This window comes from Haliotis rufescens, unplaced genomic scaffold, assembly GCF_023055435.1.
Source record: "Haliotis rufescens isolate VD_foot unplaced genomic scaffold, xgHalRufe1.0.p SCAF_2, whole genome shotgun sequence".
Classification (NCBI taxonomy): domain Eukaryota; kingdom Metazoa; phylum Mollusca; class Gastropoda; order Lepetellida; family Haliotidae; genus Haliotis; species Haliotis rufescens.
In genome coordinates this window covers 62,561,813-62,587,182 of record NW_025963890.1, presented here as the reverse complement: position 1 = coordinate 62,587,182, position 25,370 = coordinate 62,561,813, and the positions used below count along the sequence as shown (strand labels likewise).

Here is a 25,370-nt window from a genome sequence, read left to right as displayed (position 1 = left end):
GGCGAAAACATTTCAGCGCGGTTGAAGCCACTGAGAATGCCCCCTGCAGAGTTGGACGAACATTCTGCGGTGGCGCGGCTGAGTTGACCAGAGGCTATCAGCAGTATTTCCTGTCCAAGTTATTTAGGTCAGTTGTTTGTGTGTGTGTGTGTGTGTGTGTGTGTGTGTGTGTGTGTGTGTGTGTGTGTGTGTGTGTGTGTGTGTGTGTGTGTGTGTGTGTGTGTGTGTGTGTGTGTGTGTGTGTGTGTGCGTGTGTGTGTGCGTTCGTGCGTGTGTGTGGGCGCGTTTGCGTGCGTGCGTGTGGGGGGTGGGGGCGGGTGAGATTAGGGGGATAGATGATAGATTTAGCAACAAGTAAGGTCATCTTGAGTGGGAGGGTATTCGCAGATGGATTAGCATATGAACTATGATTCTCTTTAGGCAGAAAATGAGGATCCACGATGTTCGACCTGGTAGAAGTGTGTTATCAAACCTCACAGCATTGGTTTTTTGACTGACTGTAGCGTCAAAACAAACTCATTCATTTACTTGAACTGAATGTTCATCTTAATTGTTATGGATAGTCACGGAGCCATGATCCAGAGAACAGGGTGTCGTTAGATAGAATTAAACTAAGTAATAATAGGATTACAAGAAAAACGGGGTTTTACAAACAAGCCAATAAACTTCGCTCATTAACACCAGAGTAAGTCAGTACAAGATTGAAAACTGCCCCATAATTATGTATGACATGCTTGTCGGGTATTGCTACATATATATGTGAAAACAAAGTTATTAAAATGAAGAGCAAAACTGATGAAAGTTAACAATAAACGTATATACGTGTTATATCGTCACTGCAAAAATAATGATTGTTTGTCTTTAGTATTAACATTCAAATACGTTATATCTGTATTAGCGATATTGTCTTTGTTCCACCGGTGAGTCAGCGTTAGCCGTACTATCTCGTAGTATAATTGAATTTCTGAAGACATCACGATACAGTTTTTACGATGCATCACGTCTGCACTACCGCTTGATAACAGCCTTGTGTTTGGGTGTTTCAGTGGTTTACATCGCTGCTCTTGATATTGACTGTGTTTATGAACCATTGTTGATTAAACTTGATACTATGAACAATATAATGTTATGTGAGAGGTTGACTTTAGAACGGTAACATACTAATAGTATATAGGATGACATAAACAGAACAATGAGAAGTTCGTCGAGATTAGTGTATAGGCAACATTTAATAATTAAAATAATTACATTCAACAACTCCCCTTTTAAGTCCATTTTCCTGACTTATAAGTAAATGCAAGAACAATCGGCCGGAATACAATGTATAGTTCTTGTCCACTTCCATATGACTATATAGCATACACTAAGCTATCGGGTCCCGTTTAGATCGGTTTGGGTGGCAGCCTAGATGGCCATAGAATAGTTTCATCTTGGAATCTCCCATATCACTGGGAATCCTTTTCAATTTAAATGGAGTTACTCGTTACGATTCCGAACCTTCACGTGACTGTGTTTATGAACCATTGTCAAATAGTGGTGACATTATATCTAGGAAACAATACGCGAAATCGCGCATGCACAGAACGGAAAATTTGGTCAAGGCATTAAGTAATCCGCATGCGCAGAACGATTGATTTCAGTACTTCCGCTAAGCGCTTCGAGTGCAGCGTCGAACGCGGGCCTGTAATCTAACACGCGGGGACTGACCAATGAAATCTGAGAAGTAGAAATACCGGTAGACGCTGTTGCTTGATTGACAATGTCAATCAAGAAAGGGAGGAGCTTAACGCTATCGTTCTCTCCCAGTAAATTCCGATGTCAAATAACGACGTTATTTGGACGGAAAAACGATGGTTTGAAAACGTCCAAATAACGTCGTTTTTCCGTCGAATGACCATATACGGAAAAAAACGACGTTTTCGTGTTTGCAGTGACAAACTGCCTCAATCCAACGGTCGGGGGGATTGTATCTCACAATTCTCAACACCAAACCCATGCCCGTGTGTTTCACAAAGGTGGTAAACGTCAATGGACTATTTTTACTTAGTGTTTTACTCTCCAATCAAGCTGACAGATATTATTTAGCGGCGTTGTTAAACCCAACTCACTCACTCTGAAACGGCCTTCCAATAGAAATAGGATTAGGAGTCCCGGTGAATAGTGTGAAGATATGCCGAGCCCACTGCCAGGGGTGAAGTAATATTGACAGTTAACTAGAAGGTACCAGTGGCAGTTGTTCTACTCCATAGTGAGGTCAAGTCGTTTACAACGTCTACAAAATAGTATTTGGAGTTGTGTCCCTTACAGCATAAACACTGCACTTGAGGTAGTTGTCGCTTTGAGGTATCCATAAAATATTAATCGTAGCTTGACAACAAATATTATTCTTTGTTCTTTTGAACTCAAAGGTTTAAATGCGGGGAGTAATTCATATTTAAAAAACAAAAAACAAACTTATTTCCCTACGGTAATGAAATGTTGTTTAGTTTAGATTTTTACATCTTCTGACCCTTATATTTGTCGTACATCTATCTGCAAGTTTCATTTATAAAAGGAAAGTGGCTTTTAGTAACCTAAGCCTTATCTCATGAAAACACTGCTGAACAAATTGTCAATATTTGTCATTTTATTTCATTTCATTTCATTGTGTGACACATACAGCTTACAACTTACGTATGTATGATTTTGTGGATAAAAGTTTCTTTATAAAACTCACATTTAAACAACACGGCCATGGAAATATGCTGTAATCCATTATTTGCAATGTACAACAAATACTACAAGTCAAAAGATGCCATTTAATGAAGATGTGAAGAGTGACACAGTTGTCAATAGAAAGGTCTACAGTAATTAGTGTCAAACATACTTAGAATCAAAATAGGTATAATGGCATTGTATGACAGAAGTAATGTTACATGAAGGCATGTATTTAAATTAATCTGTATCTAACCTTGATCGCGATCAATTACTTTACAAATATTTTCTGAACCAACTTTCATTTGAATATGCTCTTTTGACAACTTTAGGTTGTCGTTGTAAAGACATGGCGAAGAGTTATGAGAGATTATGACTGACATATTTCACAAGTCACCGACAAGGCAATAATTCAATGTTAACATTTAATTTCTGTACAAATGATATCATTGATTGATGTATCAATATGCCATTGTATTCTTTTATCGATATATTGATATTTGATTGTTTAATCCACAACTGCCCTACTCCATCCTTCAGTGACATTCTTATCGTGATGGTCAGTCAAGACAACGGTACATACGATAAAAGCTACAAAACACTTCCATAACCATAACAAATCCATTGTACGATTCCGACTATACCACAAGGATGTGTGTGAATCACTATCAAACAGTGTTGATACCACGTGTACGCGAAACGATTTGTGTATCCCGTTCCACTGGTGGCACCCGTGACAAACACATACAAATTTTCAACAAAGTATCAACCGAAACTGATTCCTTTGGGCAAAAAAAGGTAAAATAGCGGTGAAAATCAGAGATGACACCAGTTAAGAGTAAGTATGTCCGCCACTCACACAATTCGAAAAATCAAATGCGTATTTGTCGCCTGAAGCCACACATCAGTACTCTTCCATGCGATGGCGGCCTGAAAACAAACCAGACAATCAAGTGACGGACCAGATAACCCTGTGACACGATAGCAAATTTACTAATTTTGTTGAAACTTAAATATAAGTGTCAAAACTCTTTCATTTTCATAAAACTGTCGACAGTCGATTGTACAATTCCGACTACATCATGAGCATGTATTTATGAATCACTATCAAACAGTGATGATACTAGGTGTTCGCAAAAAGGTGACCGTATCCTACCCCATCGTTGGCAACCATCACAAATACATGCAAAGGCAAGTAAAACAATATAATATGTTTTACTTACATCTGCTGTATACCAGTAGAACATTCTGGTAATTATATGCAAAGGAAAACCTTATATTAAAAGCAATTCAATTGTTCACCTGAAAATACACAGGGACACATCATAAAAATAAGGAATCAAAATCAGACATCACTTTTGTCTCGATGCTCCAAATCTGGAAATGTTCTCAACATGTCTGCAATAGGCTTTTTGAAAGTTTTACTGAAGGCTTGTATAGTGTAACCCTGACCAATAAGATACGTGTGTCTGATATTCTTCTAATTAAACAAAGGGTTTCTGTATAACCAGAAAGGCGAGATTCAGATAGGAGCTGAACTTTTTAAATGAACTGTCCCAGAAAATGCGGGTAGGAAATACTTTTAAATGATGTTTCCCACACATATAAAAGTAATGCGGTTCATGTTTTAAGTCCTGTAAACAAATGCGGTCAGAACATATTTTGTCTCTTACCAAACTCAGAACGTATCTATGCACCACTAATCAAGTCAAATGTGTGAGTAAATGAGAGGATGCTGTATAAAGCCACAGTCAGCAGTATAACCGCTTTATCACGCCTCTCTGTATAATCTGGATCAGACAAATCAAGGACTGAAAGTGGTAAGATGTGATTTCCACATTGGAAATGAGAGGTTAACCCATAAATCAATACCTACTGAACGTAAGTGTGAAATCAATAAATGGCCACAAATGATCAATGAATAATCAATAATTTATATGTAAATACAAAGTTTTAGGTTTACAATAAAAAAGGCAATACAATTGATCAATACGTCTCAGGAGCAACACATAACCGGCCCTATAATTCATGTTAGTGCACTCACGAAGTTTCAGAATATTGTCACAGATGAGTCTCTGAAAGAGGTCTTCCTCTGTTCTTAAATCACCCTCCTGTTGCTGTTACATTGGTGGGGTAGTCGAGGGGCTAAAACGTTCGCTCGTCACGCACACATGAGCACAATGTGTGACGTCTATTTCTGGTCAACCACAATACAGGACAACCCACCAAACGCATGTTTCTTCTAAATTAATTTATTTCAAAGCTTAACAAAACATCACAACCTAGTAATAGAATACAATGACGCTCAAAACAAGATGTGTTCATGATTAACTATCAAATAGTAATCACACTAGGTACTCGCGAAAAGGTGAGCGTGTCCTGCCCACATGTCCACTACATAAACCATGACATAAACAACTACCAGGTATAGAGCTCTTCTGTAGGCCCCATTCATATACACAATTAACACAATGATAAGAGTGTAAATAATTTGTATATAACATAACATATATTTCTGTCTGCTATTGTGTATATTTGGGGCGAATGAACGCATAGCACAATTACACATATGAGAACTGTATGTTTAACTTAATATGAAATACAATGATGCTCAGTAGTAGTAACATTGTCCAGTTCTTCCTATTTCGTCAAAAAATCTCAGATTGAAGAATTCCATGTATTATAGGTGTTATCGTTTCACTTGCAGACTTTGTGAAAAAAGTCATGTAACATCTGCGTAGATTCTGTGGTATATATATATACCACAACGGTAGCAGCAGGTAATCACACAGAAATAATGCATGCCCAAGGCTAGTCACGACGTGCGTTATCTTTTGAAAACCTACAAATAGAAGCACAATGTACCACATTGAACACAAGCAAAATGATTCCCCAAAGAGCTGTCTTTATTCTTCTGACTTTCGTTTTCTGTGAATGTGCAGAGAAACCTCACATTGTATTTATTGTCGCTGATGACCTCGGCTGGAACGATGTTGGATATATAAATCCTCAAATGATCACCCCTAACCTGGACAGACTTGCCAAAGCTGGAGTCATCCTCAACTCTTCTTACGTTCAGCCTCTGTGCTCGCCCTCCAGAAGCTGCTTCATGTCGGGATATTTCCCCTATCACACTGGACTACAGGATCGCGTCGTATCGGTCAACTCAGCGAAACACCTGCCGGCCAATCTAACAACTATACCACAGAAACTGAAACAACTTGGCTATGATACTCACATGGTTGGAAAATGGCATCTTGGATTCTGTAACGAGAAGTATACACCCACAGAGAGAGGCTTTGACTCCTATCTTGGATATTACTCTGGTTTTGAGGACTATTATACTCACGTGAGACAGGAAAGTAGCGATGAAGTGGGGCTGGATTTTCGCTTCAACTTGACCATCAACAGAAGGTCAAATGAGACCTATTCTGCAAATGTGTTTGCAGACAGAGCTGTTGAAATCATTGAGAACCACGACAACAGTAAGCCACTTTATCTATACCTTCCATTCCAGTCTGTACATCAACCTCTTCAAGTTCCAGCTAAATATGAAAACATGTACAAGAACATAGAAACCAAACGCAGAAGGGTCTATTGTGGAATGGTGAGTGCGTTAGACGAAGCTGTTGGGAATATCACTAAAGCTTTAGAAGACAAAGGTCTCATGGACAATCTTTTGTTAGTCTTTACAACCGATAATGGTGGTCCCACATTTGCTGCTGCTAATAACTTGCCTTTACGAGGAGCCAAAAATACTCTGTGGGAAGGGGGGACGAAAGGCACTGGATTCATCTACAGTAAAACCCTTCTGAAGAAGATGGGCTACATCAATACTGGAATGATGCATGCTGTGGACTGGTACCCGACATTTGTGGAGCTGGCTGGTGGAGAGAACACAGACCCCAACATGGACGGAGTCAGTCAGTACGACATGCTCATCAATGGTGGACCCACCAATCGAAATGAGTTCGTCTACAACATCTATGACGCACAGGAAGCAGCTGCTATAAGGTACGGAGATTTCAAGCTCATCCAAGGGAGTCCAGGAATTCACAATGGTTGGGCTCCTTTGCCACATCTGGGAATTGACGAAGGTGTCTATGAAGCTGATAACCAAACATTCCCTCCCTTCATGCTCTACAACATTACTGCAGATCCAACTGAACATTTCGACCTCTCAGCCAAGTACCCTGAGCTAGTGGACATGATGAAGAAGAGGCTGGACAACTGGAAGAAAACCCGTGTCCCGGCCCAGGATCCTACTCCAGTACCAAGAGCGAACCCAAAATACTACGGCGGTGTATGGAGTCCTGGGTGGTGTTGATACAAAGTACGCTGAGATTGTACACCCAGATATATTTTTCGCATTGGAATTACTGAGATATGTGTTGGAATAGATTACAAGTTCGCTTGCTACTTCGTGGCCGATTGGTCGATTCCTTGAAGATAAATTAAAAGTAATAGATGCATATATGGATATGTGTTACTGAGTTGAGATATTACCTGGTTTTCCTTAAGTGCATCCCCGTGAAGATCCTGTTAGAATGAGTCTTGAATGGTGTAAGAGGCGACTGACAGGATATGTTGGTCATACTTGCTGAGTTGGTTGATGCTGATGACATTAGTCATTGAATTGTCTGGTCCAGACTTAATTATTTACTTATGGCCGTCATATAGCCCTAATACCACTGATTACGTCATTAACCAAACAAACAATTAAGTTGTAAAACATCCTTTGGGACGGGTCGTCTTAGCGCCGAATTCGCAGTGCAGAGTTGCCTCCATAAAAGTCCAAAATCCTGCGAACGTGGTAGCGAGTTCCAGCTTCGTCCTGATTTTGTTTATGTAAGAACTATAAGAACAACAGACAGTACAATAACTAGACTTATGGTAGATTATGATGGAACCATAAAAATACATCACGGACAGAATAATTCATAATAAAAACGAGCTAAAGATCGCCAGCAAGTAAAGGTAGATCACCATACTAGGGACCATGGGGACTTACAGTACTTTTGCTTCCTGCATGAACCCCAGCAGGATTTACATCATCCCTTTATGTGTTGGCGATTATTGACAATTTAGCCGAATTAAAAGAACACATATTCTACGATTAAAACCGTGGCAGTAATAAATATACTGTGAATGATGTGGACTTACGTTCTATCTCGGGGGAGAATCCTTTTACACTACTTCAACCCCCTTCGAGATAAGGCCACTAACAATCTTAATTATCCAATTTATTCTACCAATATTAAAGTATCATTTATTAATTACAAAATACATGTTTCACAATTTATTCAACAGTTCTATTTATTTTTTTTAAAAACAAGGATTAAATAAGAGCTGATATTGTTAAAAAGATCCTTCAGCAATGAAACTTTCAAATATTGTTCCTTTCTGATGGAAAAATCAATACAGTCAGACAGGACATGTTTGACCGTGATTCTCTCGTCACAAGGGATACAAAATGGACGATCTTCACCTTTCAATATATATTAATGAGTATATTTTGAATGGCCAATACGACATCGTCGCATAATGACCTCATCAAATCTGGACTGACAACCCAAGTAGGTGTTACCGACATTTGGTTTAATTTCATTTGATTTATTAATTCTTACTTGGGTGTCCTACTTCTTTTGCAATAGATTTCGGATGAAAGATCGAATCACGGGTTTATGATCAGTGTAGGGGATCAGAAGTGGTGTCACAGATTTACTAAGTTGTGCTTTTGCAGCAGCATCGGCCATTGTGTTACCAATGATTCCAACATATATTCTGGTTTATTAATTAGTGGCTTGTGTCTGATTTCTTAAGTTAAGTAAATGTCAGGTCGACAGTTTGCCTTACTATTTGCCAAGGAGGTGATGATAAAAGTTGAATGGGAGCTATATCGTGTAGGTTAATTTTAGCAGCGGAAACGACAGATTTAATTCTTATTTCAAGTGGCGGAATAAGAGTTGATTTCTTAGTGTAAAGATCTTTGTATGAAAGAGGATGAAATCTGCATTCAAAAGCTGGATTTGACTGATTAGACTATAATTTAGTGTCGCACTGTAAGTATAGTTTCAGACGGCGTTGTTTTAGGGATGACTCCCCTCCCCACTTAGAATTTGAAACTACTTTCAATAAATCGAGTGCCTTCAGACATTTAGCTTTAAGGTATTGTATATGCGGTAAGAAAGTTAGATGGATGTCAAAAACAAGTCCCAAGAACTTGGCCTCCTTTACCACGTTGATAGGGGTACCATTAAAACATAGTTCAGGGTCTTTATGCGGCATATATATATATATATATATATATATATATATATATATATATATATATATATATATATAATGTATACAATTAGATTTTGATATAGAAAATTTAAACCCATTTTCAAGGGACCACTTGTTAATTTTATTGAGACAGATTGGTGACTGCCGCTCTATGGTATTCATTTTTTACCACGACAAGAAATATTAAAATCACCCACGAAAAGTGATCCATCCACTGAATCACTTTAAACCTTGGACAGACTATTTATTTTGATACTAAACAAGGTGAGACAAAATACTGCCTTGTGGAACACCCTGATCCTGATTTTAATGGTCAGACAGGGTGGAACCCACTCGGACTTGAGAAACTGACTGTGTTAAAAATTGTGATATAAAATGAGGTAAACGACCTCTCAAACCAAAATCATGTAAATCCTTTAAAATGCCTTGTTTCCAGGTAGTATCGTATGCTTTCTCGAAATCAAAGAAAATTGATACTACGTGTTGTTTTTTTAAAATAGCATTTTTAACAAAGGATTCTAATCATACTAAACGATCAATAGTACTTCTATTTTTCCCGAAGCCACTTTGTTTATTTGTTGTTTAACGCCGCACTCAGCAATATTCAAGCTATATGATGGCGGTCTGTAAAAATGTCGAGTGATTGACATCATGAGCATTAATCCACGCAATTGGGATCGATGACATGCATTAACCAAGTCAGCGAGCCTGACCACACGATCCCGTTTGTCGCCACTTACGACAAGCATAGTCGCCTTTTACGGCAAACATGGGTTGCATGGCTAAGAGTTATGATAAGTTATGACTGATATATTTCACAAGTCACCGACAAGGCAGTAATTCAATGTTAACATTTCATTTCTTTACAAATGGTGTCATTACTTCATGCATCAATACGCCATTATATTCTTTCATCGATATATCGATATATGATTGTTTAATCCATAACTGCCGTACTCCATCCTTCAGTGACATCTACATCGTGATGGTCAATCAAGACAGCGGTACATACAATAAAAGCTACAAAACACTTCCATAATCATTATAAATCAATTGTACGATTCCGACTATACCATGAGCATGTGTTTATGAATAACTATCAAATACTGTTGATACCACGTGTACGCGAAAAGATTAGCGTATCCTGTCCCACCGGTAGCACCCGTTACAAACACATGCATATTTAAAACTCCAGAGAATAGCCAGTCTCAAGTATCAACCGAAACTGATTCCTTTGGGCGAAAAAGGTAAAATAGTTGTGAAAATATTTAAATGATCACTCAAAATCAGAGATGGATGGCACCAGTTAAGAGTAAGCATGTCCGCCACTCACACAATTTGCATGAATAATTAAATGTGCATTTGTCGCCCGACGCCACACAGGACTACTCTTCTGTGCAATGGCGGCCTGGCAAGAAACCAGACAATAAAGTGATGGACCAGACAACCCAATGTCACGACAGCACATTTACTGATTTTGTCGAAACTTAAATATAAACGACAAAACTCTTTCCATATTTATAAAAACTCTCGAGAGTCGAATGTCAATTCCGACACATCTCATGAGCATGTGTTTATGAATCACTTTCAAATAGTGATAATACCAGGAGAGTGTTTACTGCCCCATCGGTGGCACCCGTTACAAACACATGCAAAGGCAAGTGAAACAATATAATTAGTTTTAATTACGCCTGCTGTATACAAGGTAAAGTGATTCTAGTACTTATAAGCAAAGGAAAACGTTTAAACGCAAGTCAATTGTTCACCTGAAAATACATTGGGACACGCCGTAAAGTTAAAATAGGGAATTGCATCAGACATCACTTTTGTAACTGATGCTCAAAATTTGGAAATGTTCTCCACGTGTCTACAATAAACTTTTTGATATTTTTACTCAAGCTTTGTATAGTGTAACCCTGATCAATAAATTGCGTGTGTCTGTTATTCTTCTAATAGTCGCCCAAATTATGTTTCTAGGTTTGTCAGCACCATACCCGTGCTGGTGGGTTTCACCGAATTGGTAAACGTCTGAGACCTGCATCACTTCGGGCTTTCCTCCCACATTAAGCTGACACGACGCGATAGAATGTTAAAAGCGGCGTTAAACCCAACTCACTCACTCACTCACTCACTCACTCACTCACTCACTCACTCTTCTAATAGTATACATAGGGTTTCTGTATAACCAGATTGGCGAGATTCAGATTGGGGTTTGGCTTTCTTTAATGAATTGCACCAGTAAATGCGGGTAAGAAATCATTTTAATTGACATTTCCAACATGTATAAAGAGTCATGCGGGTCATGGTTGATTTACGAAAATCAGAACGTATCAACGCAACACTTAATCAAGTCAAATATGTGAGTAACTCAGAATGCTGTATAAAGCCACAGCCATCGGCCTTAGCGTTCTATCACCTTTGTCTGTATAATCTGGATCAGACAAATCCACGACAAATCAAATTGGAAATCAGAGGTTAACCCATTAATCGATATCTACAAAACGTAAATGTGAAATCAATAAATGACTACAAATGATCAATGAAAAATCAATAAATTATATTTAAGAACAAAGTTTTAGGTTAACAATAAAAAATACCATACATACACCGGGGCTAATACGTTTTAGCAGCAATTAGTAACTGACCCTAGGATTAATGTTAGTGTGCTCTCACATGTGTAGAATATTGTCACTGTGGGATGTCTTGAAAGAGGCCTGCCTCAGTACTTGAATCCAGAATAATGCTAAAACTAGTCAAACCGAAATTGTCTCCACTCGCCCTTCTCTTATACTGGTGGGGTAGCCTTATGGTTAAAGCATTCGCTCGTTCCCCATATAGGTACAATGTGTCTCGTCAATACCTTGTAATAGAATACAATGACGCTCAAGATAAAGATTTGCAGCTGTAAAAGTGTAATAAAAAGTGACAAAACCCTTTCCATTTTCATCGGAGTCCATTATACGATTCCGACTTTATCATGAGCATGTGTTCATGATTCGCTTCAACAATTTCATCCATTATACGAGGGGGCACGGGTGGCCCGGTCGTCTAAGGCGCCGGGATTCGCTGTGCAGAGTTGCGTCCCATGGAAACACCAGAAACCTATGATTGCGAGTTCGAATCCCGGTTTGACCCGATTATGTTTCTAGGTTTGACAGCACCATACCCGTGCTCGTGGGTTTCACCGAAGTGGTAAACGTCCGAGACCTGCATCACTTCAGGCTTTCCTCCCATATATATAACTGGAATACTGTTAAAAGCGTAAAAGCGGCGTTAAACCAAACTCACTCACACTCACAACATTATACGAATCCGACTTTATGTTCATGATACACTGTCAAATAGTGATGATACTAGGTCCTCCCCCCTGTCTAATACATAACATAAACAGCTACGAGGTATAGACTTTTTCTGGAGGAAGTGTTAATGCATTCTTGCACATATATTTCTTTCTCCTACTGTGTATTTGGGTCCAATGAACGGAAAGCACAAGTACACATATGAGAACTGTATGTTTAACTTAATATGAAATACAATAATGCTCAGTAGTATTAACATTGTCCACTTCAAAACATCTCAGATTGAAGAATTCCATGTATTATAGGCGCTATCGTTTCACTTGCAGGCTTTGTGAAAAAAGTCATGTAACATCTGCGTAGATTCTGTGGTATATGTATATATATACCACAAGGGGAGCAGCTGGTAATCACACAGAAAGAATGCAAGTCGAAGGCCAGTCACGACGTGCCTTATCTATTGGAAACCTATAAATAGAAGCACAATAGACCACATTGAGCAGAAGCAAAATGACTCTCCAAAGAGCTGTCTTTATTGTTCTCACTTTCGTTTACTGTGAATGTGCAGAGAAACCTCACATAATATTTATAGTTGCTGATGACCTCGGCTGGAACGATGTTGGATATATAAATCCTCAAATGATCACCCCTAACCTGGACAGACTTGCCAAAGCTGGAGTCATCCTCAACTCTTCATATGTTCAGCCACTGTGCTCGCCCTCCAGAAACTGCTTCATGTCGGGATATTTCCCCTATCACACTGGACTTCAAGATGGCGTCGTATTGGTCAACTCAGCAAAACACCTGCCGGTCAATCTAACAACTATACCACAGAAATTGAAACAACTTGGCTATGATGCTCACATGGTTGGAAAGTGGCATCTTGGCTTCTGTAACGAGAAGTATACACCCACAGAGAGAGGCTTTGACTCCTATCTTGGATACTACTCTGGAATGGAGGACTACTATACTCACGTAAGACAGGAAAGTAGCGATGAAGTGGGGCTGGATTTTCGCTTCAACTTGACCATCAACAGAAGCGCCAATGAGACCTATTCTGCAAATGTGTTTGCAGACAGAGCTGTTAGTACCATTGAGAACCACGACAACAGTAAGCCACTTTATCTATACCTTCCATTCCAGTCTGTACATGGACCTCTTCAAGTGCCACCTAAATATGAAAACATGTACAAGAATATAGAAACCGAAAACAGAAGGGTATATTGTGGAATGGTTAGTGCTTTGGATGAAGCTGTGGGAAACATTACGAAGGCTTTAGAAGACAAAGGCCTCATGGACAATCTTTTGCTAGTCTTTACAACCGATAATGGTGGTCCCACATTTGGTGCTGCTAATAACTTGCCTTTACGAGGAGCCAAAAATACTCTGTGGGAAGGGGGAACAAAAGGCACAGGATTTATCTACAGTAAAACCCTTCTGAAGAAGACAGGCTACCTCAACACTGGAATGATGCATGCTGTGGACTGGTACCCGACGTTTGTGGAGCTGGCTGGTGGAGAGAACACAGACCCAAACATGGACGGAGTCAGTCAGTACGACATGCTCATCAATGGTGGACCCTCCAAACGGAATGAGTTCGTCTACAACATCTACGATGAGCGGGAAGCAGCTGCAATACGGTATGGAGATCTCAAACTCATGCAAGGAAGTCCAGGAATTCACAATGGTTGGGCTCCTTTGCCACATCTGGGAATTGACGAAGGTGTCTATGAAGCTGATAACCAAACCTTCCCTCCCTTCATGCTCTACAACATTACTGCAGATCCAACTGAACATTTCGACCTCTCAGCCAAGTACCCTGAGCTAGTGGACATGATGAAGAAGAGGTTGGACAACTGGAAGAAAACCCGTGTCCCAGCCCAGGATCCTACTCCAGTACCAAGAGCGAACCCAAAATACTACGGCGGTGTATGGAGTCCTGGGTGGTGTTGATACAAAGTACGCTGAGATTGTACACCCAAGATATAATTTTCGCATCCGAACATGTTAGTGATTCCTTGAAGATAAATAAAAATAATAGATGAATGTATGGATAAGTGCATCCCCGTGAAGATCCTGTTAGAATTGGTCTTCAGGAACTCATGAATGGTGAAAGAGGCGACTAATAGGATCTGTTCGCCATACTGCTGAGTTGGTTGCTAATGATGATATCAATCATGGAATTGTCTGGTCCAGACTCAACTATTTACAGATGGCCGTCATATAGCCGGACGGAGTTTATTAGACAAACAATAAAGTTGCAAAACAACCAAGGGGACGTGGTCTCGAATCTCAGCTTCGTCCTGAGTTTGTTTGTGTTTACTTTGCTGTACTAAAATCACACACAATCATTCACGTTTTTTTAGAATCCACATGGTATTAATTACAATTGTCTCAAATTCTTTCTGCTAATATAAGGTTGTTAAAGTTTCACCTTAAAGATTCGGTTTTATTCCACACATTTATGATGCCCATTTCTGGTGTCCAGTGCCTTGCAATTACTAGAATAGTGCTAAAAGTGGCGTAAAACCTCACTTACTCACTTCTATACTACTGTTTTCAAACTGGATGCAGGCTTAATTTAACAGATTTAACATTGTGTTAGTCTAGGTCTACATTTGAGAAGAAATGCCCATTTTCTTGACAGGATCACATTTGGCCAAATAAGGCAAACTTTACGTCCCTTTGTCGTGCCTCGAAATAACGATCGTGGGATCATATCGCAGATTCACCCTGAGAATTACTATTGGTAGCTTATCAACATCGTACCCAGCCAGTGTGTTTCCTATTTTACATAGGGTTTTATTCTCCCATCAAACTGACACAAATTATTTAGCGGCGTGGTAAACTCTACTCACTCACTCTAAAACACCCTTGTATAAGAAAGAGCAATAAGTGCCCCTGTGAATTGTATGTACTCTGTGAAGACACACCGATCATACTGCCAGTAGTGAAGTAATATTGACAGTTGACGAAAAGGTACCAGTGGCAGCTGTTCTTCTCCATAGTGAGGTCAGTACCTCTACAACATATACGAAATAATGTTTGAGGATTTGTGTCCTGTACAGCATTAACAGTGCACTTGTGGAAGTTGTTGCTTTGAAACACCCATAAAATGTAAGACAGTCCGTGGCTAGGCAACAACAAATGTCGTTGAAATGCTGAGAGTAATTTTTTTTTATATTCACACAGAGAGAGTTCATGCTCTAAGCAGGTCACGAAAATCACGTTATCTATTGGAAACCTTTAAATGGAAGCACAATGTACCACATTGAGCAGAAGCAAAATGAATCTCCAAAGAGCTGTCTTTATTCTTCTGACGTTTCTTATCTGTGAATGTGCAGATAAACCTCACATTGTATTTATAGTCGCTGATGACCTCGGCTTGAATGATGTTGGATTTCGGAACCCTCAAATGATCACCCCTTACTTGGACAGACTGGCCAAAGCTGGAGTCATCCTCAACTCTTCTTACGTCCAGCCTTTATGCTCGACATGTCGGGATATTTCCCTTATTACACCGGACTACAAGATGGCGTTATATTGGTCAATACAGCAAAACACCTGCCGGCCAATCTAACAACAATACCACAAACACTGAAACAACTTGGTTATGATGCTCACATGGTTGGAAAGTGGCATCTTGGATTCTGTAACGAGAGGTATACACCCACAGAGAGAGGCTTTGATTCCTATCTTGGATATTACTCTGGTGCACTTCTGCAAATATTTTTGCGGACAGAGCTGTTGAAATCATTGAGAACCTTGACAACAGTAAGCCACTTTATCTGTACCTTCCATTCCAGTCTGTACATGCACCTCTTGTTCCACCTAAATATGAAAACATGCACAAGAAAATTATATAAAAGGATGACACGAGGTTTTCGAGAAATGGTTTAGCATATTCAGCCCAGCTGGTACCAGCCGTCACTCGCATAATTTACAAAAAAAAAGTAAATATTTGTTGGTTCCCTGACGCTGCACAACAGTAGTCCTGCCATGCGGCGGCGGCCTGTAAACAAACCAGACAATCTAGTGACATGAAAGCGCATTTACTGTTTTTGTTGAAACTTAAAACGATATGTGCATTTTAGAAATATATAACGCCTGCTGCTTATAAGTGAAGAAAAGCGTCAAAGGAGAGACAATCTGAAAATACACAGGGACGTATGGCACTAGTCAAAATAGGGATTTCCATCAGTTTGAGTCGTATCATGCTCTTTGATAGCTTTGTGGTAACAGCATGCTCGATTTAAACCTCAAAAGTTGTGACATGTGGACCCCAAAGTCCGGAGCAGCTGGAATATTGCTCACACAGATAACCACAGCTTTCGAGGACACATCTGTCAGAAATAGTTTTTTTGAAATTTATATCTATATTTTACTTCATATAATAGCCTAGACGCGAATGTCTGTAATATGTGCCCACAACACAACAACAGAGATTAATATTTCCAGTATCGGACCGCCTCCGTGGTCTGGTGGTAGAGCGTCCGCCCGGAGAGCGGAATGCCTGGGTTTCGATCCCCGCCCGAGTCATACCAAAATAGGTTAGACTATTGTACTTATTGTTACCCTGCCTGGCGCGCGGCTTTAAGGGGCTAAAATAAGGACCGGTCGGCTCGGAGTCAGTACACTGTGACTTAGTGGGGAATTCCCGTTAAACTGCGGCATGGTATCTCAGTGGGCTGGCAAGTCTCAATGTAAGTGTTATAATATAGATGACGTTAAAGCCCATTTTACCCCACCACATAACTTTAGAATTCAGTCCCAGCTTTTAACATCTTCCAAACAGATCAAGAGACGGCCATGCAAATTTAAGGTAGCCATCGGGTGTCCAGTAAAAACGTTGCTGAATGCCAAACCAGGCCTACATTATTGAATATATTTAAGCATCGCGGGATTACCCATTACATCACCCATTATGTATTTTTCTGTTCAGTTATAAGTTGTAGTGTAAGTTATAACACTTCTGGGCCAAATAGGAATCTCATTGTGACGTGTTTAGGTCACATGTTTCTTAAGGGTCTTCCAGCCTTTGGGTATCGTCCATTCCATGAAGCAAACAGATGTGATATAAACAACATGTTGAACAACGTCGGCACAAAGTGTATCCCGATAACCATGTTTTATCATCTAGATATATACCACGGGGTCATGAACATATTTGTAAAGCCTAATGTGAAGGCACGTTAATTACCCTAAGTTACCTACTGGTCCATTTAAAGTCTTTTGTTCTTTCTTCTTTTTTTCGTTTACCGCCGCAATATTCCATGTATATGGCGATCTGCCATGGAGTCTGAACCAGTGATTGGTTAATATCATGAGCAATGAACCACTCAGTCTGGGTATGATGACCCGCAACCAACCAATGTCTCCGAACCTGACCACCTGACCTATTACGTCACATCTCACAACAAGCATAGGTTAATGGGGGAATGGGGTAAAGCTGGAATTCACTATCATGTTGACGAAAGGAATATTCCTATACCCATATTTTTACATCTAGACCTATCCCATAAGTCGAAAACATTTTAAGTATTATCAGACATGCAATGAGGTTACATATTTGTAGACAAGCAAAGAATGTGAAATTGATAGCCTCATACCTCTGAAGGAATTTATGTCAAAGTAACTCAACCCACGTGGAATTTTATCTGCTGTGAGATCTTGAACACATTTTCCAAAGAATCATATGTACGCCGACCCCCATGACATGAAGGATTAAGAGTGTGAATGAGTTGGGTTTAACGCCGCTTTGAACAGTATTCCGGTTATATCACGGCGTGTGAGCCTAATGTGGGGTGGAAAATGCATGCAAATGACCAGGCGGGTAAATAGTCCATTCTTATTTTGTTATATACCTGGCAAATAAACATAAACTGAAACTTTTCAACAGTCAGGTTACAGACGGGGCAATCAGGCGGTTACATTTCACGGTTACTGGTTTCACGTGAATCCTTCGGGATTGACGACATGGGTACATAGTAACACCCCCTACCCCACCCAAAAAGGCAACGTTTCCTGGCCTATCAGAAACGAAATAACAAGTCCTCACAGTTTATGCAATATAATGTGAGCATAGGTCAATTATGGTCAGTATATTCGGGACAACAGTTGTCTACTTCGAGATATCTGTAGTTGAAACAGGGATTGGTAATAACCGCATTGATGGGGCCCTTGCCCCCTCTACATTATTATTATCCCCATGTAAGATGAATATCCTAAATACAATTACACTTAGTATTCAAAGGACTTCAAAATGATTAATGGTGATTAAAACCAATACCTGTCAATCTCAACATATCGTGTTCTGGGGTAGAATAGGTACTTCTGCAACCAACGCTTGTCCTAAAAGGCGACTATGCTTCTCGTAAGAGGCGACAAACGGGATCAGGTGGTCAGGCTCGACAACTTGGTTGATGCATGTCACCGTATCCTAATTGCGTGGATCGATGCTCATGATGTCAATCACTGGATTGTCTGGTCCAGACTCGATTATTTACAGACCGCCGTCATATAGCTGGAATATTGCTGAGTGCGGCGTAAGTGTAAGAGTGGGAGTGAAAAAGTATAAAAAGATTGTCGCCTTCTTCTTTCAAGGAAAAGAATTGCATGTCTTCAAACAGCTGCTGAAACACTATTGAATGGTCGGTCGGGTTACGTTGTCTTAAACAAGATATCCAACAGTGAGGTACTGAGTTTAACTTTGTACAAGTCTTACTGGAACAGGCATTGCAGAACATCCAAGACTAACGAAGCTGGGACTACAAATCGCATTACAAATGACTTTAACGTGTTCAATCTTTATGTATAGCATTGAACATACATGAGATACAAGCATGTAGTATTCCCACAGGTAAAGTAGAATTGGCTGATTGAGTTCTTTCAATTCGATGAAAATATGTTTTGAATGTAATTATAGATAATGTAAATGCATTTTTTGCTCAAAACAACATAAATAAAGTGGTCTACATCTCGAACTTAAAGATTAGGTTGTATTTTATCTCACCGGGAGGAATGCAAGATCTAGGTTCGTCACGATGTATGTTATCTGTCAGAATACGTTAAATAGCAGCACACTCCTTGCATTACGCAGAATCAAAATGAATCTTTTAACAACTGTGTTCCTTGTTCTGATTTTTTTCACTTGTGCGTATGCTGAGAAACCTCACATTGTATTCATTGTCGCGGATGACCTCGGCTGGAATGATGTTGGGTTTCGGAACCCTCAAATGATCACCCCTAACCTGGACAGACTGGCCAAAGCTGGAGTCATCCTCAACTCTTCTTACGTACAGCCTTTGTGTTCACCCTCCAGAAACTGCTTCATGTCAGGATATTTCCCCTATCACACTGGACTACAGGATGGCGTTATCGACGACGACGCAGCGAAATACATGCCAGCCAATCTAATAACAATTCCACAGAAACTGAAACAACTCGGCTATGCTGCTCATATGGTTGGGAAGTGGCATCTTGGATTCTGTAACTGGAAATATACACCCACAGAGAGAGGCTTTGACTCCTATCTTGGATTTTACACTGGTTCAGAGGACTATTTTACCCACCTGAGAAAGATGAAGGAAGTCAAAGGTGAAGTAGGACTGGATTTTCACCTCAACAAGACTGCATATAGAGACGCCAATGGGACCTATTCTGCAAATGTGTTTGCTAACAGGGCTGTTGAAATCATTACAAACCACGACAAAAGTAAACCACTTTATCTATACCTTCCATTCCAGTCTGTTCATACACCTCATCAAGTTCCAGCTAAATATGAAAACATGTACAAGAACATAGAAAACATAAAGAGAAGAATCTATTGTGGAATGGTGAGTGCTTTGGATGAAGCTGTGGGAAACATTACGAAGGCTTTAGAAGGCAAAGGTCTCATGGACAATCTTTTGTTAGTCTTTACAACCGATAATGGCGGTCCTACATTTCTTGCTGCTAATAACTTGCCTTTACGAGGAGCTAAAAATACTCTGTGGGAAGGGGGAACGAAAGGCACAGGATTCATCTACAGTAAAACCCTTCTGAAGAAGACGGGTTATCTTAACACTGGAATGATGCATGCTGTGGACTGGTACCCGACGTTTGTGGAGCTGGCTGGTGGAGAGAACACAGACCCCAACATGGACGGAGTCAGCCAGTACGACATGCTCATCAATGGTGGGCCCACCAAACGGAATGAGTTCGTCTACAACATATATGACGAGCGGGAAGCAGCTGCCGTAAGGTACGGAGATCTCAAGCTCATGCAAGGGAGTCCGGGTGATCACAATGGCTGGGCTCCTTTGCCACATGTGGGAATTGACGAAGATGTCTATGAAGCTGATAACCAAACCTTCCCTCCCTTCATGCTGTACAACATTACTGCAGATCCAACTGAACATTTCGACCTCTCAGCGACGTACCCTGAGTTAGTGGACATGATGAAGAAGAGGCTGGAGAACTGGAAGAAGTCCCGTGTTCCGGCGCAGAGCAATGCTGGTGTTCCTGCAGCAAACCCTGAATACTACGGCGGTGTATGGAGTCCAGGCTGGTGTTAATGACTCTTTCAAACAGACACTTCCTCACAGAAAAATTCGTTAACACTGGATTGATGTTCAGAATACGAACTGTCACACCTACTTGTCAAATCGAGTCTTAACCGCAATAACTTCATTTGTCTTCAAATATAGAACACTCTGTATTTTAGAACATGTTTTGTTAATAAAAGAGGTTACAATAATGGATTTAGGAGCACTATTGAAGGCACCTTGGATAATTTGCGTGGTCATAGAGCCAACACATCGTGTCAGGAAATCGAGTGAACAATTTTTATCCAGGACTTAATAAAAAAATTAAATAAAAATAAATTAAAATTAAATGGGCCAGAAGAAGATTAAGTTATGAACAGTATCCTGATAGTATTCGGATCTGCGAATTTTGGGATATAGACGTGTAGGTGTTTATCATGTTGGCACTTACATTTGTGTGCCACCATCTTCGCCAGAACCACACAGACACAGACGCATTGGGTTACATTTTTGGGACACATTTACATTCAACAATGAACAAACACAGAGGCCAAGGTATGATAAAGCCTCTCTTAGGTCTACTAAGATGAAACGTATTTTTCATTCACTGAAACCGATAGCTGAGTGGTTTTGTCGTTCTTGTTTCCATTTTGGAGCTTCGACTTTTGAACTTTTGGATTGAAATATGTGATATAGGTCGGATTAATATTGTTATGATATCAATCACATGCTATTTATATGAATAAATGAATAAACAAAAGGCCAAAGGGCCTTTATCGCTCACCGGGATATTTACGCAATCATGACAAAATATACATTTGAATGGTACATGTATATAATACTGCAAATATTTGGTAATTTTGACTCTGTCAGGATTTAAAAGGGGTGGATGGCAAATCTGACAGCATGAACAGGTACTTCTCTAGATACAAATGTTGCATAAATATCTGAACCGTTTCCATGTTATGATCCAGGATCTAAGTTTCCAGAGGCAAGGCTGGGTCCCAGGGCGAATCCTATTGGCATAAGTGTATTATTCTCTTTAAAACAAACAAAAGTGTACAATGTATCTGTTTATTATAGGGTGGGGATAATATCGGTTTGCATGTTTTGGTCAAGGTTATTACTCCTTTGGGAGTCCCGGACAGATAAACAAAAGGGCCAGTCCTTGTAGCATATGTGCATTCATTTTATTATACGCAGCATTTGAAGGTATTGTTATACGGTGGGGATCATAAATGTGTCAAAGTTATAAACTCTTTTTTGGCCCTGCCCCTCAGCTCCTAGGGGGTCTAGCCCGAGAATACTTCCAACTAAATATGGTTGATGTCGATCTCTTTTCTCAGATAAAAAGTCGTTTAAAGCAATAACGCCAAATTACCCATATTTGGCCCCGCCCCACAGCCCCTTGGGGGGTGATAAGTCCTTCCATTTGTACAATTTTGAATTCTAACCACTGGAGAATGCTTCCAACCATATATGGTTGATATCTATCTCTTAGATACAGAGAAGAAGTCTTTTAAAGCAATATTGCCAAATTACCCCTATTTGGCCCCGCTCCTCAGCCCCTTTGGGGGTCAGCCACACCATTTGTACAATTTTGATTCCACACTGCCAAGAAATGCTTCCAGTCAAATTTCGATAATTTCAAACAAGTGGTACAGAACCAAAAGTCGTTTGAAAAAAATGTTGACGTACGGACGACGGGCGGACGAACGGACGATGGACACAACGGTATGGCATAAAATCTCACCTTGGTCCTTTGGACCCGGTGAGCTAATAGAAACGAAAAAAAACTTTTCATGATCATAATTCAGCTCCATTAAAGGAAAAGTCACTTGTATGACTATATGATGAATGATTATCAAATAGCGATACTACCAGGTGTTCACCAAACGGTCAGTTTATTCTGTGGCATCAGTCATAGTCATAAATATAAAACGTCACAGCCATAGGATAGTCAGTCTTGATTATACCTCGAAAACACATTCCACTTTGCGTAAAAGACAAAATAGCTTTGAAAAATTGTATAATTGGTTCAGAGAAAAACGGTGATGACACTGGGTGTTCTAGAAAAGGTTAGGCATGTCCAGTCCCACTGGTAGCACAAGCCACTCACATAATTTGCAAAAAGAAAGTAAATATTTGTTAGTTCCCTGACGCTGCACAGCAAGAGTCCTGCCAACAAACCAGACAATCAAGTGACACGATAGGGCATTTACTGAATTTGTTGAACTTAAAACGATATGTTCATTTAAGAAACACATTACGCTTGCTGTGTACAAGTGAAGATATTCTGCTGCTTGTTCACCTTAAAATACACAGGGACATATGGTACAAGTCAAAATAGGGGTTTCCATCAGACATCATTTTTGTCATTCATGCGTCAAATTTTGAAATGTCATCCACATGTCTACCGTGAAACCTTTTGAAAGCTTTACTAAGGCCTGAATGTTGAAACCTTAACAAAACAAATTTTGAACACGAATCGTATCATGCTCTTTGAAATATTTGTGGAAAGAGAGTGCTCGATTTATGCCTCAAAAGTTGTGACATGTGGACCCCAAAGTCCGGAGCAGCTGGAATATTGCTCACACAGAAAACCACAACATTCCAGGACACATCTGTTAGAATTAGTTATTTTTATTTATATTTCCATTTTATGCAAATTATGTTAAACAATTTAAGTTTTATGAGACATTATCTAACTGCAATATGCAGCGTGGTTAAAATATTCACTGACAAATCGCACATTTGTAGATAAGGCGACATTTTTTTTTATTTCTTGGTTTACGGATGCGCCGCTCTTTCAAAGTCCAAATGTTAAAAAAAAATAAAAATGAAAATTACCCTTTTTTTATTACCGCCGATCTTTTCGACAAAAAGTTCAAACTAAAAAAGATTTCTTTTCCTCGTCAAGCGGAAAGCAAAGGGAAGTCACTCTGATATTTCTTGCTGGGAACCTTCTCTAATACCATCAAAGCTTGTCAACGCAAAGCGCAGTGGTGACCAGTTTAACTATTTCAACACTGTTGGCCGTTCAAAGCCACAAGTCACACCGCACGGTAGACCGTCCAAGTATCGTCAAAATAGTTTATAATTATATTAACCTACTTGTCATATCATTCATTTATTAAATCTATCACAATTCACAATGTCTGAAATACGTATTCCATTTGATTTTATCATTTTTTTATCTATAGATTAAAAATGTATTCACTTGACACTATTTCCCGCAATGTTATTGAAAATAAAATTCTCGGGCACACTTCGACAACGGGTCCTCATCGAACATGTCAAATAGCAAAATAAAGACGTTTCACGCGCTGAAACGTCTTTATTTACAAAGTAATAAAATCATCAAAAATATATCTATAAAAGTATTATTTCCAACTTTTCGTGCGATCGCATATCGTAAGTCAAATGACATCTCGGCTTTCGTCGCCTCGATTTCTCGGCTCGGACACGATGTCTTAATGCCAAAATATATGCATAAGAAATCTTTGTCACAGCTCGTAACTTAGCTCTATGCATCCATAAAGTTCCATATTTTTAATATAGATCGCGATTTCATGCTAAAATGTTCAGAATAACATGATTTAACCCAAACCTTTCGCCAAAGTCTGAAAATTATCGTTGCTGTAATTTGATTAGCTGCCTTAGGTCACGTGCTTAAATTTGACCAATCACGAACCTTGTAGCAGATTTTGTCGGTGAAACAATAGAAGTTTTTTTAATGTATACTGACATGGCAGGACGTATGTGTTATTCATACGAAGCTTTGAAAACCGAGGTATTTCCTCATGTTAGTGAGCGGACAGCCACTATCATCGGGAAATGGGTGATGACAGATATTATTTGTAATTCTTTTTAAAATAATGTTCCAACAACGTAAACAAATGAAAATTAAAAAGAAATAGGTAAGTGGATTTTATGAATTCTTATATTTGCCGAAAAAATCGTTAGATTTGCGCTAAATTTGGACGTTATGAATGTTTTAGCTTACATTATTATTTATTTAAAACAAACTTTATTTAGTTGTTCATGAATTATTTAAATAATGAAATACACATAACTTTCATATTTATAAACGATAGGATTAATTAGACCTTTCAAATAGTGTATGGCCAAACATGTAGTAGCAAAGATGTTAATTTCAGCAGATAATTCCTTGATACATGTTGGTTTCATCTATCACACAACAGTCTCTGGGAACTTGGTGTCACAGCAGTAATCTTCTGGTTGGCTGGTGTTGAAAGAGTTAAACGTTGCCCATGCTGCCAAAATAGCAGCGTCTTTCATGCATTTCCACCCATGACATGAATATTGTTATGTTGCCATCCTTGCACAAGCTGAGTGCCAGGGATATAAAAAAAATGTTCTTGAAAAATTGAGTTATTTTACTTTTATTACGCCAGGATATTTTTTTTCATACCTACCTAACTTTTTAGGACAAAATTCAGGTAAAAAAAACGTGAGAGGTTTTTTTTGTTTTTTGTTTTTAATTGGCCTGCCTCACTTTTGAAATGAGTTTGAAATCCGTAAACCAAGAAACAAAAAAAGTGTC

General features: G+C 39.4%; 3 protein-coding genes across 3 annotated transcripts; all 3 read left to right on the top strand.

Moving 5' to 3' along the window:
* The first annotated feature begins 5,535 nt into the window (after positions 1-5,535).
* LOC124143844 (arylsulfatase B-like) lies at positions 5,536-7,153 on the top strand. The gene has a single exon (XM_046512982.2). The coding sequence runs from the start codon at positions 5,579-5,581 to the stop codon at positions 7,019-7,021; it is 1,443 nt and encodes a 480-aa protein (XP_046368938.2). The 5' UTR covers positions 5,536-5,578; the 3' UTR covers positions 7,022-7,153.
* Positions 7,154-12,788: 5,635 nt separating this feature from the next.
* Positions 12,789-14,533, top strand: LOC124143421 (arylsulfatase B-like). The gene has a single exon (XM_046512399.2). It carries the CDS (start codon positions 12,789-12,791, stop codon positions 14,229-14,231), a length of 1,443 nt encoding a protein of 480 aa, XP_046368355.2. The 3' UTR covers positions 14,232-14,533.
* Positions 14,534-19,381: 4,848 nt separating this feature from the next.
* On the top strand, positions 19,382-21,019 carry LOC124143839 (arylsulfatase B-like). Its single transcript, XM_046512966.2, has one exon. The coding sequence runs from the start codon at positions 19,385-19,387 to the stop codon at positions 20,831-20,833; it is 1,449 nt and encodes a 482-aa protein (XP_046368922.2). The 5' UTR covers positions 19,382-19,384; the 3' UTR covers positions 20,834-21,019.
* The last annotated feature ends 4,351 nt before the right edge of the window (positions 21,020-25,370 follow it).

Coding starts and splice junctions, on each gene's coding strand:
- LOC124143421 (XM_046512399.2), top strand. CDS start 12,789: ATGACTCTCCAAAGAGCTGTCTTTATTGTTCTCACTTTCGTTTACTGT.
- LOC124143844 (XM_046512982.2), top strand. CDS start 5,579: ATGATTCCCCAAAGAGCTGTCTTTATTCTTCTGACTTTCGTTTTCTGT.
- LOC124143839 (XM_046512966.2), top strand. CDS start 19,385: ATGAATCTTTTAACAACTGTGTTCCTTGTTCTGATTTTTTTCACTTGT.